Here is a 16,574-nt window from a genome sequence, read left to right as displayed (position 1 = left end):
TTGAATACAAATCTGAAAGGGTGAAATTCTGACAAATGTTACTGTGTGCATAAATTTTGAGAACATTACGCTAAGTAAAATAAGCTGTCACAAAAGGACAAATATGTATTATTCCATTTATAGGAGGTATTTAGAAAAGTTGATTCTTAGAAACAGAGTGTAGAATTACGGTAGTCGATAGGGACTAGAGGAATGACAAATGAATTGAATGGTATAGAGTTTCAGTTTTGCAGGATGAAAAGAATTCTGCAGCTTGGTTGCACAACAGTCTGGATATATTTATCACCTCTCCATTCTTACCAACACTTAGAACTGGTTAAGATGGTGATTTTTTTAAAACCATAATTAAAAAGAACTATGAAAAGAAAAAGAAGGTTCCATTAATTCAGTGAACTCCCACTATTAATGGGCATTAGCACTTTATATTTTTGTCATTTGATCTTTTGCCACATAATAGCTGTGCAGTTAATGCTGGTTAGATAAAAAGGTGGCTGTGCTGTTCTAGGAAAAAGTGAACCAGAGGACAGTGCTGATTTCCAGTGGAGGATTCTGACACCTAGTGGCTGTAGCCACCACAGCACAAGTCTCTTCAGTATAGGCGGTCAGCAGTCACATTCAGTGATGCTTCTTCTAGACTTCAATGAAAACTGACAGTAAAAGTTTCCTTTTGGCAAGAAATAGACACACATAAATAGTTTGAACCAGGCTCACAACAGTAGTGTCAGTGTATTTGGAGACCAGTGGTGGAAACGGGATTAGTGAGACTTTAAGAGAGATTGCAGGGCAGTTACTGCTTTAACCATGGTTCACCAAACATTTCTTTTCCTTCCCGTGACTTCTTCACAGCATAGCATTAGATATTTTCTAGATTTCCTTTAGTCTTGCTGTAGTCCCTTGTGTTCCTTTAATCCCTTTCTAGACCTTGATTTGTATGCCTTTGCTTGCAGAATGCCTGTAGCAACCAGTAGGCTGATTACTGACAGCTGAGAAGTTGGAATAAAAGCAAAGAAACAGAGTATAAGAAATCCATTTGGAATGATTCTTCAGATGAGTTAAGTTAGCTTCAAAGGAAATTAATGACTTTAAAGGCCAAAGTTGTTAATTGGAAAAAGGTTTCAACTCTGCTAATTTAAATTACTATTGAAGATGAAAGGTCCTAGACTCATAATATTTGACAGCCAGAAGTTTCACTATGCTTTTACAGTGTCCATGCCTTTTAGTATATAGTTCAAAGAACAGTGAACAAAACCAGAAAGTTTTCTGTTTAATTTTACATGAAAGGAATGGGGTTCCCAAGGTTAATGCATGTTCTTTCAAATATTAAGAATGGAGTCAGAATGCTCTTTTCTCTCCAGGTACTTGGCAGACAGAACTGCAGAGCTGGAGAGAGTGAACAAAATGAACCAATGCTTGCAGGAGGATTGGGAAAATAGCATTGCAATAAAGAAAGAGAAGGACCTGGAAGAAAAGTCTTTCGAGCGGTAACATCTGATTGGAACCAGAAGTTTTTTTGAAGAAATGTCCCCTGTTCCTTATTTACTTTCCTCTAGTCCTAGGATGGCAGGTTTCAAGCACCAATTCTAGTTGATCAGTGGTGGTTGACTAGAAGATTTAATGGAGAAAGCAAGTCTGTGTTCAGTGGGAAATGCTGCTGTGATTGATTAGAAATGTCTGCCATGAACAAGGGACTAAAGATTGCTGTGTTGTATGTCATGTGTTCACCAATTCTGCCCCAATCTGTGCCTCTGACTAGGGTGGCTTCATTTTCAATTTGTGGAAGGTGGTAGAAATTCTTTTTGGAAAAAACTAATTGAAAGCCGGGACAGTGAGTGTCTGACCTGAACACGTCCAATGCTTATGGAATAGTCATTTAGGAGCAGAGTCAAGGGATTGTGAGTAAGATTGATACTTGGAAAGATGAGATGCCCATTATGGAGCTAATCCCCTCTCCAGTGGTGTATTTATAATTTAAGTTAGGGAATCTGGGTTCTTGTCCTGGCTTTGATAATTATCACTTACTTTGAAGAGGCAGCTAATCTTTTTGTCTTATTTTTTCTTATGTGTAAAATGGGAAAGTAAATATTTGCTTGACCAAACTAACAGAGAAGTTTTAGAGACTGGGAAATGGTTACTCTTAGAAATTAAAATCCTTCAAAAATGTAAGGCAGGATTTAACAGAACAAGGAATTTGATGAAACAGACCACGTCTGCACAATCAACATACTAAAGTCAACCCCAGATATATCAAAATAATAGTTTCAATTGCCAACTCATTTTTATATGGGTAAATTTTGTTACAATGATCTTGATTTGTAACTCCTTTTCTTTTAGACTTTCTTGTAAGTCATTTCTCACCTACTTTTCTTTTAATTTTTTTCTTCTTTTTTAGTTGTAGATGGACACAATACCTTTTTATTTTGTTTATTTATTTTTATGTGGTGCTGAGGATCGAACCCAGTGTTTCATATGTGTGAGGCGAGTGCTCTACCACTGAGCCACAACCCCAGCCCTCTCACCTGTTTTCCTAATGCGTGAAACATATTGTAAGACTATGAAAGTATGAGGGATGATGTGGAAAATAGGTCCCAAAGAAGAAATGCAGTTGCTTGGCCTAGAGAAGAGTAAGGGAAGGGGAATTGGAGAGCTCAAGCCATTTTTTCAGTGTTGTAGAAAGGCAGGTAAAAGACAGTGAGAGTAATGGTGGGGAAATTTTATTTGGATTTAGTAAAAATGCTTGGTCAACACAGTGATAAAGGATATACAGGAACTAATTTTGAGTGTAGGCTGGCCAACCTGCTCTGGGACATGGTGGAGCAGACTTGTTTTCTGAGGATCTAGGCTAGGCCAAGTTGTGGGTAGATACTGAAGCGCAGGCATCAGATAGGAGGAACGAAGTGGTTGATGTAAAATTCAAAAGTACAATGAACTGAAATCCATTCTTCTGTCATGTGTAACTAATTAGAATAACAACAACAAAAAAGAAATCATAGCAAATACTACAGTGTTGACAGGATAAAAAAAAAAAAAAGCAAAGGCAAAAACACGATTCACATGCATGCAGTTAGCACATGCAGTCTGTCCTGTAACAAGGCAAGCAAGGTAGGTCTCCCTTACCCACTTTCATGGCTGTTTACACTTTCTCCTTTTAGGGCTGCCTCTGATGCTCTGGGTTGTCCAGAATTCTACCCTTGTAGACACTGTTGATGGGGCAGGGGAACAACTAGGGACTGGCTTGCATAACTGGGAATTGTCAAGGTAGATCAGTCACTGCTGCCCCTTCCTCTCTGATGCCATCCAATTTTGTCCCTCTACTTATCTTCACTTTCTGTCCTGCCCTTAACTCTCCAGAAGCTCTGGCCTCTTGAGATATTTCATTGTAAGTGTACTCATAATGCTCCGCAGGTGCTGTTAACCAGCAGCTTAATGGCCTGATTTCTCTCTCAAATGCTGTCTCCTGTCTCCAGGAGCCCAGGAAAGAGAGGTGCATCCAAGTGACAAAACAGCAAACAAAGAGGCTTTGAAGCCATTCTTTGCTGACTGTGTGACTTTGGGCACTGTGTTCTTAGTGGGTTTGGGTGGGCGTGACTGGAAAAGAGGGTCAGGCAGACTGTTGCTGTGAAGGTACCAAGTCAGGGGCTTAGATATACTGAAGAGGAGACAGTGGCAATTTGCAAGCAGGGAGAGCCTGGACAGGGTTTGAGTTGCAGGCAGTAATGTGATGGGGGTCTCCAGAGTCTTGCATAACAACTGCTAACTGCTGCTTTCACTCTCCTCTCCTCTCCTCTCCTGTTCCTCAGGGCTTCCAACAAGCTGTTCCTTTTGGACCAGTGCAAGAAGTATCAGCGTTGCAAACAGTGCCAGAGGCGCATGTCCAATACAGGCAAGAGCAACTTGTGGCACATGAACAAGTTCCTGCAAGGCTCCCGGTTGCTTGTATAAAACACAGTTTGACTTTTGTTTCCTGGGGAACATTTAAATCTTTTACATGTTTGGAGTGATTTTGAAACTGCATATTTTTACCTCAGAGGAAAAAAAATTACTGTTTAGGTTCTATGCTTTCATTAGATTATTTAGCCTCTCATTGAATTCAAGTTGGCTGGTTCTTCCCTCCTGCCTTTCTCCCACCACTACTTATTCCTGGAATTTCTCTTCTATGGCAATAAAACTGAGTGGCTCTGAGGACTGGAACCCATCGCCATAGGCCCTGGGAACGGAACCCAACTTTGCTCTGGCTGCTGAGGGACTGCTGACACAACCCTGCCATAAATTTCATTTTTTTCATCCATAATGAATCAATGTCATAATAAATATTTTCTAAGTGCTTGACTGTGCATTATAATTCATAATTTTACCCCCAACCCTTTATTTTTCTAGAGGACTGTGTGTGTAGACATCACAGGTAGGTTAGGCTGTTGGCCTTAAAAGCTCAGAACAATGTGACTGGAGTTTTCTAATTGATGACAAACTGGGACTCTGTCAGGTCCCCAAGGAATATAATTTCCTTGGTGACCTCCAAGTCAAACATTCTGTTGTCCAGCCATTTCTACACCATACATTTATTATGACAATAAATGTGTATGTACCATGAGGAGAGTGCCTGGCCTGTCAGGTGTCACCTTCTCTCACTGCTTCACTTGTATCCATTCTTAACTCTTTATGAGCTAATGAAGAGGACTTACCTCCCTGGTAAGGTATGTTCAAAGAATTTATTCATTTATGTTTACCATTTTACCTCTTCTCCCTCTGCCCAGTGATTAGAGTGACATCTGAATTTCTGAAATGCAAATGCCAGGAAGAAAGTCTCTTATACTACTTGTTTTCTGCCTGCCACATCTGTCCCTTAGAAAATGAGGAGACATTTGTGAATGTTTAGAAACTTGCTTTTGTTTTTTTACAATGAAAAATAGGAATATATTGAATTCTGAATAGTTAAAGAGAAAATACTGATGCAAGCTGAATTTGTCAGTGCATATTGCTAATGTTACCTTTTTGGATGGAATCAAACATGCCTGCTGATGACTGGAATTCTCTTCCCCAACTTTCCTACAGTGCCATCTCCTTGAATTTTTTCTGATGATCACTCCATGGAGGTCTAAGCATCATCAAGCTATATTTAAAACAATAGCCTTTTACCAAGATTGTTCCACCTGCCGAACCCAAACCTGTGTACCTATGAAGCAAGTCTCTAGTATATAATAAATTATTATAATAATGATGTTGTTTTAATATTAACTAAAATATAGATTGCTTAGTTAAGGAAAAATAAAATTTTGATATGTCACAGTGAACTGACTGAACATCTATGACATTTTTACTGGAGGAACTGAACTTATAATTTGCTATAATTTGAGTAGCAGTACTCTTACTATATGCCAAGTACTAAGGTAATTTTTGGTGACTTGGAGATTAAGACCTTATCAACCACTTTGGAAAGCAGTATGGAGATTCCTCAGAAAACTTGGAATGGAGCCACAATTTGACCCAGTTATCCCACTCCTCGGTATATACCCAAAGGACTTAAAATCAGCATACTATAGTATGCCTTAGCCACATCAAGGTTTATAGCAGCTCAATTCACAATAGCTAAGCAATGGAACCAACCTAGGTGCTCTTCAAAAAATGGATAGAAAATATGTGGTATATATACATGATAGAATATTACTCAGCCATAAAGAAAAATGAAATATGGCATTTGCCAATCCATGGATGGACATGGAGACTATCATGCTAAGTGAAATAAGCCAATTCCCCCAAACCAAAGGCTGAATATTCTCTTTGACACAAAATAGATGGGGGAGGGAAGAAGTTCATTGGATTAGACAAAGGGGAATGAAGGGAAAGGAGGGCGGATGGGAATAGGAAAGACAGCAGAATCACCTGGACATAACTTTCCTATGACAAGACCAGTGTAACTCCAGGTACAACCACAAGAATGGGAAGTTGTGCTCCCTATAAAATGTATTAAAATACACCCTACTGTCATGTATATGTAAAAACAAAAAAATTGTGTAGAAAAAAACCCAGTTCATCAGTCATTTCCTGCTTTCAGAGCTCTGTCTAGTGCAAAGGTGAGATGTGATAGAAGCTTTATATAACAAGGTGAAAACTTAGTAGCACTCTGCATTGATTGTTATGGACCAGCAAGGTGGAGTCCTCCTTGTTCCATAAAGCAAGCTAGGGCTATCTCAATTTTATTGATCTTTCAAAGAGTCAACTTTTGCTTCCATTTTTCTGATTTCCACACTTTCCTTTCTTCTGCTTGCTTTGGGTTAATTTATTTTTTTTTTCTTTTTTGTATTTTATTTAGAAACAAGGTCTCACTGGATTGTTTAGCCCCTCGCTTTTGCTGAGGCTGGCTATGAACTTGCAATTCCTCTGCCTCAGCCTCCCATGCTGCTGGGATTACAGGTGTGTGCCACCACATCCAGCTTTTTTCTGGCTTCATTAGGAGGGAACTCAGATTATTGATTTGAAATTTTTCCTTATATAAGGATTTAATGCTATAAATTTTCTTCCCTCTAAGCACTGCTTTAGCAGCAGCCTACAAATTTTGATGTAATTTATTTTCATTTTCTTTCAATTCAAAATATTTTCTAATTTTTGACTTTGGACTTCCTCTTTAATCCATAGCTTATTTAGAAGAACATTGCTGATTTCTAAATTTTTGGAGAACTTTTCAGATACTCTATTATTGATTTCTAATTTAATTTTATTGTCTTTAAAGAATAAATGTGTGATTTTTAAAAACGTGTGATTTTAATTCTTTTAAATTTGTTAAGGTTTGTTTAACCTAGGATACAGTACATCTTGCCGAACATTCCATGTGTACTTGAGAAGAATATGTATTGGGTGATGTGTTCTATAAATGTTAAGTCAGGTTGATTGATAGTGTTATATAGATCTTCTATATCATTGCTAAATTTCTAATTATTCTCTTAATTTCTGAGAGAGGAATGCTTGAATCTTCAAGTATGACTGTGGATTTGTTTATTTCTCCTTTCAGTGCTATCAGTTTTGATTCACATATTTTGACACTGTTGCTTGGTGCTCACCATTTAAGATTGGTATGTTTTCTTGGTGAATTGACTCTGTTATTATGTAATGTTCTCCTTTATCTATTGCCAGTATTCCTTATTCTGAAATCTGCTTTGCCTGGTGTTAATACATAGCCACTCCAGCTGTATTATGATAAAGCTTTAATGGTATATTCCATTTTTTTTTGGTACTGGGGAACAAACTAAGGGCCTCACATATGCTAGGCAAGTGCTCTACCACTGAGTTACATCCCCAACCTTTTTATTTTATTTTGAGATAGGGTCTTGAATTTATGATCTTCCTGAATCAGCTTCCTGAATAGCTGGATTATAGGTGTGTGCCAGTATGGTTGGCTGATTCTTTTATTCTATCTATGGCATTATATTTTAAATGGATTTCTTATAGATAGCATACAAATCCAATTAAAAATCCAATATGACAATCTTATTTTTATTAAATTGTCATTTGTAATTATTGATAAATTTGGATTTTGAACACTGTATTCTTTTGTTTGTCCCCTTTGTGTATTTTTTAGTATGCTATTTTAATTTATCTTTTGGATTCTTGTGGGATAAATCTCTTGATTTTGTTTTTTAGTGGTTGTTTTAGGAATGAACCCTAATTTTTCACTGATTAAATTTGTTTATTTCTTCAAGTAAAATTTAGCAGCTTTATAATCACATAAATTACTTGACCATTTTATCCTTTCTTTGGGTTAAACACGACTTAATACAACTACACACACTGAAGACCCCAAAAGGCAATGTTATAATTTTTGCTTTAAAACTCATGTAGTTAAAAAAACAAAAGGTGGGGGCTGGAGTTGTGGCTCAGTAGTAGAGCGCTTGCCTGGCATGTGCATCACCCTGGGTTTGATCCTCAGCACCACGTATAAATAAATAAAACAAAAATGATCCATTGACAACTAAAAAAAAAAAATTAAAAAAAGGAAAAAGGTAGTCTATTATTTTTGCTTAGATACTATTTCTTTTGCTCTTCCTTCACTCCTGAAGGTCCAGTTATTTTTCTGGTATGATTTCCTTTTCATCCTGAAGAACTTCCTTTAGCATTTCTTTTGAGTAGATTTGGTGGCTACAGGATCTGTTAGTTTTCATTCATCTGAGAATGTCTTTATTTTGACTTTATTACTGAAGGAGATTTTTACTGGATATATATGAGTCCTAGGTGGTCAGTTTTTATTTCCCTGTACTTTAAAATTGTTAGCCTACAGTTTCTGGTTCCATGATTTCTGATTAAAAAAAAAAGAATCCAGTTATTTAAATAATTGTTCTTTATTGGTAATGTAATGTTTTTCTGGCTGCTTTCAGGTTTTTCTCCTTTTCTTGGTTTTCAGCAGTTTATGGTGTATTTTTTTTGGTGTGGCTTTTTATTTTTTTATTTTTAAAAATATTCATTTTTTAGTTTTAAGTGAACACGATATCTTTATTTTACATTTATGTGGTGCTTAGGATGGAATCCAGTGCCTCAAGCACTGGTGAGCCACAACCCTAGCCCCTGGTGTGGCTTTTTAAAAGTTTATTATGTTAGAGCACACTGAGTTTTTTTAAGTAATTTGTCTTTCACTAAATTTTGGAATTAGTCCAGTATCTTTCTTCCCTCATTTAGGGACGTTGATGAATTACAAAACTTTAAAGGTCTCTGAGGTTTTACTCATTATTTTCACCCCCTTTTCTCTCTTTTTCAAATATGAATTTCTATTAATTAATGTTCAGACTTACTGAATTTAAAAAAAAAAAAACTTATTTTGGAGATGGTGTTTTGCTGTTATTCACCATGACCTTGAAATACTGGGCTCAAGTGATTTTCTGCTGCAGCCTCCTATGACCCATCATACCCAGCTTTAAATTTTTGATTAATATGTATTAATTGTATATACTAATAAATTTTGGTGTGACATTTTCATACATGCATCCAGCATGCACTGACCAGATCCTACCTCCTATTTTCCACCCTTTCCAATCTCTAGTAATTACTATTCTACATTTTTTAGCTTCTACAGTACATATGAGAGAGAACATATGCTATTTTCTTTCCATATCTAGCTTATTTTAATGTAATTTCCTCTACTTCAATTCATCTTCTGCAATTGACAGAATTTCATTCATTATGGAGAATAATACTCCATCATGTATATTTATACCATATTTTCTGTGTCCATTTGTGTTTGATTTCTGTTACTGTGACAAAAGACTTGAGACAAGTAACTTAAAAGGAGGAAAGGTTTATTTTGGCTCAGTTTCCATGCTTAGTTGATTCCATTGATTTCGGGGCCTTTGGTGAGGCAGTACATCATGGTGGGGCATGCATGGTAGAACAAAGCTGCTCACCTCATGGCTGAAAGAAAGCAAAAGAGAGGGGGGAGGCTAGAGAGCACGCGGGAGTTTCTTTTAGGGGTATGATCTGGAAGGAATCCCCCTATTTCTTACTGTGTCTCTTTGGAAGAACTTAGTCACATGGGCACACCACACTTCAAAGGAAGTTTGGGAAATGAGTATTTAGCTCAATAGCCTGTGTCCAGTGGAATATTTAGGGAATTCAAATCAAATTTAGGAAAAAATAGCTTGTAGTGGCAACTGTCCATCCACCATAATCTGAAATTATGGGGAAACGGAGCTACAAGATAGTTAATAATGTTGGCTAAAATATTTTAAAAATGTAAAGCTTCAAGAAAAGTCTCCAGAAACGGGCAAAAAATGAGAGCAAGAGTCCAGAAAAGAGAGTATCAGCTCATTTCTTATGACCCAGATCTTTTAAAAAATTTGTTCTTTTTAGTTGTACATGGCAGTAGAATGTATTTTGACATATTATACATACATGGAGTATAACTTCCCATTTCTTGTGGTAGTACATGATATGAGGTTACACTGGTTGTGGGATTCATATATGAACATAGGAATATTATGTCCAGTTCATTTTACTGGACCTAGACATTTTTTAAAAAAATTAATGCTAAAAGATAAACTTTCATTTCATTTCAGCCTTACAAAGAGTATTCAACATAGTAAAAATAACTTCTCCCTCAGAACTATATGGGAGCAGGTGTCTGATGTATCTTTCATTACTCCTGAGTAACTCAGGATACACGTCTTACAAATAAGCGCGTTCTCCTCTGAACCATGATAGAATTAACATAGATTCATTAGTACTATATAATCCAGAGTCTATTGAAGTTTTGCTAATTTTCCCAATAACATCCTTTAAGCAAAAGGATCACATATTACATTTAGTAGTCATAGCTCTTTAATCTCTGTCAACTTGGAACAGTTCCTCAACTTTTCCTTGACTTTCATTGTTGACACTCTCAAAGATTACAGTTCAATTTGGATTTATCTGATTTTTTTCTCATAAATTCCAGGAACATATTTTTGGGCAGGAATATCACAGATGTGATGCTATGTTCCTTGTACTCCATCCTCTCAGGTGGTACACAATTCAGTTTGTCTTGGTACTGGTTATCTTAACTTTGATCATTTAAGGCTTGTGTCTATAAGTTTTCCCACTGTTTTGGTTTTTTTCTTTGGTGACAAATTAGTTTTTTTGGTGGTAGGCATTTATTAAAACAAATATCCAATTTCACATCAACTTTCACCCCTAGTCTTACATAAGTGATGTTTCTGTGCTAAACAAATGACACTCTTTATGATTGCTAAATAAACATTTTTCTAATTCCACCATTTCTGCTATATTTATTTAGCTTACATTCTACTGTAAGGCAAAGCTTTTGTTTCTCTCACTTGTTTATATCAGTATGGATTCATGGATTTGTTTTTATTTTGATGAGATATAATCCATTCCTATATTTTTTAGACAGAGATCTGGCCAGTGGGAGCCCTTTAAGCTGGCTTTTATGATGTTTTAGATAAACAGAAATGTAGCAATGATATTAAGAGAGTTTCTTATATACTAATCCATTTTCCCCTATTGTTAACTGCTTACATCACTATGATACATTTGTCACAATTAAAGAAATTGAACTATTAACTAAATTTTACACTTCAGATTTCATTACTTTTCCCTAATGTCCTTGTACTGTTCTAAGATTGCATCCAGTATACCACATTACAGCTGTCATGTCTCCATAGCCTCTTATGGTCTGTTTTGTATGTCTGTTTTTCATATTCCGTTCATTCTTGAATACTTCCTTACTTTCTGTCATAACTAGATTTTCAGGGCTACTCTTGTACTTTCCCTGCCCCGGGTCTGGACTCAATGATTTCTCCACGGAGACTTGTACTTTTTTAATAGAAAGTGGTATTTAAAAATCACCATGGGGCAGTACCTGTGTCCATTGCTATGGGACGGTCATTGCTTCAGGCCCTCTTTATTTGCTGTAGGGGAAGTTAAGGAATTCACAAACGTGTACACACACACACACACACACACACACACACACACACACTATTTCTATTCCCATTTCTAAAACGGGAATCCACACTGATACCACGAATTTCAATCTAAGATCAGAATTAATTCTACTTTTTTCCTTTCCATATTTGTAACTCCTGTTTCTGACAGTAAGAAATCCGATTCCCATTATTTTCCACTTCGTACTTGAAGAACTCCTGGTAATCTCTGATCACTACTGCCGTCCCTACATGTTTAGTAGGGACTACTGTCTACTCCTCGTGGGCTCTGATAACCTGCAGCCGCTACTACCATTACTAAACATTTGGGTCCAAAAGCACAAAACAATAGGGCAAAAATGACAGCTAAATATTTTAGTTTAAACACAAAGTTTGTCAGACTTAAAAAAAAAAAAAAAAGCTAAACGTTCCCAAGAGGTAGTCAAAACACGAAGCTGACAGACTCCGTAGCTGGAACCTTCTCTTCCTCGTTCCTGTCCACCCACGTTTGTCTTCAGCCTCTTCCAAACTCGGCCCCACCTCCCCGCGTCCTTTCGCGCCACTCTTTCCTGCCAGGAGGCAGGAGACCACGCAGGTTCGGCGCTTCTCCTTCCGCACAGGTTCACCGAGCAGCGGCCGTGGTGACGTTTGCGGGGTGGGGGGGACGGGTCTCTCTCATTGGCTCTCGGTCCGCTCGACCGCGATTGGTGCGGGCGTTCGCACGTCGCGCCGGCTATAAAAAAGAGGGCTTGTGACGCAGGGCCGTCTGGGCGTGCGCGCACTGCCGCCCTCGAGGCTTTTCTTCCGAGCCGCTCGGCCGCAGTAGAGCTAGGTGTCCCGCCGTCGCTGTCGCCGCCGCCCCGCGACGCCCACTACCGCTCCTGGGCCTGCAGCCGCCGCTGCTGCCTGTGTCGCCGCCACGGGACTGGCTGTATGATTAGGCCACAATTTTTCATGAGTAAACATATTCCTTTCTGTGGTGTTCTTGGTCACGCATTTATGGAGTTTCTGAAGGGCCCTGGAGATTACTGCCAGGCACAGCACGACCTTTATGAGGACAAGTGAACTGTAGGAAGACTTTACCACTCCGGCAGGAAGCCCTAGTGGAAGCGAGTAACCTGGACACAGAAGTGCTGAAGTCATCTGAGCATCTTACAAGAGTTCTGACTGGATGGGGTAAACCTCCGTGCACTTCCTTTCTATTGACTCCGTTTTAAGGACTTGAAGAGCTGCTGTGGCTTGTTAGGAGGTTCCTTTCGTTTCCTGTCACTCCCAACTTCATATTCTGAGCGCTGAGAATTTCATCTGGAGTACGTTGGAGTAGACTTCAGTTTCCTGACACCATTACTGTATTCAAAAAATTTTAATTTTTTCCGTGACTTTTGAAAAACTAGATTAACATGGCTCCAATGAATCGCCCAGCTCCTGTGGAAGTCACATACAGGAACATGAGATTTCTTATTACACACAACCCAACCAGTGCAACCTTAAATAGATTTATAGAGGAACTTAAGAAATATGGAGTTACAACAATAGTAAGAGTGTGTGAAGCAACTTATGATACTGCTCTTATGGAGAAAGAAGGCATCCAGGTTCTAGATTGGCCTTTTGATGATGGTTCCTCACCATCCAACCAGATTGTTGATGACTGGTTAAGTCTTGTAAACATTAAATTTCGTGAAGAACCTGGTTGTTGTATTGCCGTTCACTGTGTTGCAGGTCTTGGGCGAACTCCAGTGCTTGTTGCCTTAGCATTAATTGAAAGTGGAATGAAAAATGAAGATGCAGTACAGTTTATAAGACAAAAGCGGCGCGGAGCTTTTAACAGCAAGCAACTTTTATATTTGGAGAAATATCGTTCTAAAATGCGGCTGCGCTTCAAAGACTCCAATGGTCACAGAAACAACTGTTGCGTTCAATAAAACTTGGCTGGCTGATGCCATTGCCTTGAAAGTGGAGCTTGAGACAGGACTTAATTTATCGTACATGTTAGTCATCATATAGGCTTAGTGAATATAAGTCTAATGAAGCTTCCATAGGAAAATTGAAAAGCCACAAGCTTGACAAAATTGCAACCTCTGTTTTTCTTACTACTATCCCATGCCAGAAACAATATATAAGAAATTTAGTGAGATATGAGGTACCAAGATACCCAGCACAATACTTGTATATTTTTAGTTATACAGAATTAAAATCCCAGGAACTATAAGCACTCTAGACCTTATGTGATTTATTCCTTCAGTTATTTCAGCATTGCAAGTAGGGTCTATATAGTTATTTGCTTGCTTCTTTATGCTTACCACCTCACTTGTGTATGGGTATACGTCAGATTTGTGCAACAATTGATTTTGTTCAATTATTACCAAGTCTCATGGTGATTATTTTATGTCTCTGTAGATCTCATTTTATGTTATGAAATCCTCCATTTTGGAAAATCAACTTCTGGTTAAAAGTTCATGCAAAATCCACATTGTACAGAAGCATATATGTTTAATGTCTTCAGATAAAGAAGCTTTATAGTAAATGTTTACATTTGGGATGCCTGTACTGGGGACCTGAAGACAGACAGAATGGGAGGAGAATATGAAATATTTCTAGTAAAATGTTGCCTTTGTCTTGTATAGGAAGTAGACAGTAGGCTCTTTAGTTAAAAAGAAAAGGTAAACAATGCTTAATTATAAAATTTCTGAAAATCTTGTAATTCTTCCCCATACCCATTGGAAGTTACTTATTAACTATTATTTTAGTTTGAACTGTGATATTTTTCCTTGTCTTCCCAACGAAAAAAGTAGATTTCTACTAATGAATTAATTAGAACTTTAAAATTTTATATGCTTTTTTGAACTATAATATTGGGATACTTGATAATTACTTTTATTATGAGATTGATAAAATGGTGATATGTTTTAATGTTAATACAACCATATTTTCGTACTGTCTTGGAATAAATGGTAGAGTTCTGTGGGAGAAATAACTTGTCAGCTAGTACAGGAGCTTATATATCTAAATAAAGAATCACAAGTGAAAGACTTTAAGATGACATAGGTATGTTAATAATGGTAAAAGTAGCAGCAAATGTATTTCTAGATATGAGGAAAATCACAACTGAAAGTTTCAAGAGTTTGAATTCATGAGAAATTACAACATTTCTAAACTTTATGCATCTAATAACATTAATCCAAAAATATATAAAGCAAATATGGACAATACTATAGGGAAAATAGAAAAGTTTACCATAGCAGTGGGAAATTTTACTATAACTTTCAGAAACAAATAGACAAAAATCAGTAAGGATGTAGATTTGAACAAAACAAGTTTGATCCCATGAATATTGAAGGAGCATTGCATTCAACAGTATGAGAATGCGTTCTTTTTAAGAGTATATGAAATATTTAAAAAATTTATTAAATTTATAAGCAAATTTCAGCAAATTTCAAAATATTTGAGTGATTCAGAATAAACTTTTCAGACCATCAGTCAATTAAATAAGGAAATAAAGGGCTGCAGATATAACTCAGTTGATAGAGTGCTTGCCTTACATGCACAAGGCCCTAGGTTCAATCCTCAGCACCACCTCCAAAAAAATAAACAAAAACAAAAAACAAAAATCCATACATTTGTAATTTTGGAAAATCTTTGTCTAGAGACTTTCACTTCTAGTCAGGCTTTATTACATTATGGAAGCCCAAGTTGGTGCACACTGCAACAACCAGAAAAATGTGGAAAAATTACAAAACTCATAGATTTAAAGATATGTGAGAGCTATGAAAGCAATTAGGACTAGGTGACTAGGAGTTCCAGAGAGGGAGGAACCTTCCTGAGGCAATCAACCTCAGGAAAAATTTCTTTTCTGCATTATTTACTGATTCTGGACATGGACTAAAAAGGATCAGGCTTGGTTTATGCAGAAGGTCTCTCCTGGGGTAAAGAGAAACCCAGAAAAGCTTTTGGTCATGTGGGACTGGTGCAGAAAAATTGGAAATTTGAAAAGCCTGACTGGTTTCTTCCATTGTTTTAAGTTGAGTTCCCCAGGAAACAGACACTGAATCTGAGATTTGCATTCAGAGATTTATTGGGGAGTCTTTTCAGAGATAACATCTGTGAAGGGATTGAAAGAAGCAGAATGGGTTTAGGAAGTTGAATGGTTGATACATAGTTACAGTTCATTCCCTTTCATGGGGAGCTCTGCAAATGGGATGGCTACTTAGAGACATCTGCAACTGAGGTCCTTTGAATTTAGAATCAGCCCATCATTGGATGCAGGCCACAACTGGGAACCTTGGGTGAAGCATCTTCCTTTAGCTAAGTAAGAGCAATTCCCAGAGAGGGTTGCAGCTATGAGCTCTCCGCTAGTAATTAAGTGGGGTTATGAGAATTTCAAACCTGAGTGGTTTGAGGAGCTAGAATGAAAAAAAAAAAAAAAAAGCTGAGGAGCTAGAATGAAAATTTCCTTAATTTCGTAGTGCTTAAGAGAGAACACTGGAAAAAATTCCAATTTCTCCACAACCTCAATACATTATTATTTTTTTAATGATAACCATTATGGTGACTGTGGAATGGTATTTCATTTTGGTTTTAGTTTTCATTTGAGTAATGATCTTTTCATGTACTTGTTATCCATACACACATATTTTGCCCATTTTAAAAAAACTGTATTATCATTGAGTTGTAAGTGTTCTTTATAAATTATGGATCTAATGCCTATATTAGATAAATGAATTGGAAATATTTTCTCCTACTCTGATGTTTTTTTCTTAATTCTATGCTTCAAAGTGAAGAAATTTTAAATTTTGATGACATATATCACTTTTCATTTTATGAATCATGCTTTTAAAATAACATCTAACAACTCTCCTCAAGTCCCAAGGATTTTCTACTTTATTTACTTCAAGAAATTTATAGTTTCAGCTTTTACATTTAGTTTACTATCCATTTCAAGTTAATTTTTGTGTGTGGTATGAGGTGTCAAAAGTTTTTCTTTCCTATTTTCATGTGGATATACAGTTGCTTCAGCATCATTTTTTCAAAGGTCTCTCCTTTTCCTATCAAATTATCTCAGTAGCTTTGATGAAAAATCAATTTACCATAATTTTAAGGACTATTTTCAAACTATCAGTTTTTTTCATTAAATGTCCACACAGTCTTGATCATTGTACAATTGTGTAAGTTTTGAAA

The 16,574-nt window shown here is 37.0% G+C and overlaps 3 protein-coding genes across 3 annotated transcripts in view; all 3 read left to right on the top strand.

Moving 5' to 3' along the window:
- The window catches only part of CCDC81 (coiled-coil domain containing 81), a 39,475-nt gene extending 35,288 nt beyond the window's left edge, over positions 1 to 4,187 (top strand). Inside the window, exons 14-15 of the mRNA XM_081278604.1 lie at positions 1,356 to 1,481; positions 3,798 to 4,187. Coding sequence (XP_081134730.1) covers positions 1,356 to 1,481; positions 3,798 to 3,939 — 268 coding nt within the window. The 3' untranslated portion in view covers positions 3,940 to 4,187. The remainder of the gene's footprint in view (positions 1 to 1,355; positions 1,482 to 3,797) is intronic.
- Positions 4,188 to 9,282: 5,095 nt separating this feature from the next.
- LOC308641309 (uncharacterized protein) lies at positions 9,283 to 12,485 on the top strand. Its single transcript, XM_081279781.1, has one exon. The coding sequence runs from the start codon at positions 12,333 to 12,335 to the stop codon at positions 12,462 to 12,464; it is 132 nt and encodes a 43-aa protein (XP_081135907.1). The 5' UTR covers positions 9,283 to 12,332; the 3' UTR covers positions 12,465 to 12,485.
- A 308-nt stretch (positions 12,486 to 12,793) lies between these two features.
- Positions 12,794 to 15,785, top strand: LOC308641308 (protein tyrosine phosphatase type IVA 1-like). Its single transcript, XM_081279780.1, has one exon. The coding sequence runs from the start codon at positions 12,800 to 12,802 to the stop codon at positions 13,319 to 13,321; it is 522 nt and encodes a 173-aa protein (XP_081135906.1). The 5' UTR covers positions 12,794 to 12,799; the 3' UTR covers positions 13,322 to 15,785.
- The last annotated feature ends 789 nt before the right edge of the window (positions 15,786 to 16,574 follow it).

Source organism: Spermophilus citellus, assembly GCF_964194105.1.
Source record: "Spermophilus citellus genome assembly, chromosome: 2".
Classification (NCBI taxonomy): Eukaryota; Metazoa; Chordata; class Mammalia; order Rodentia; family Sciuridae; genus Spermophilus; species Spermophilus citellus.
This window is presented reverse-complemented; position numbering and strand designations above follow the sequence as displayed.

Bases quoted from the DNA above. Each gene is read 5' to 3' on its own strand.
- LOC308641309 (XM_081279781.1), top strand. From the start codon at position 12,333: ATGATTAGGCCACAATTTTTCATGAGTAAACATATTCCTTTCTGTGGT.
- LOC308641308 (XM_081279780.1), top strand. From the start codon at position 12,800: ATGGCTCCAATGAATCGCCCAGCTCCTGTGGAAGTCACATACAGGAAC.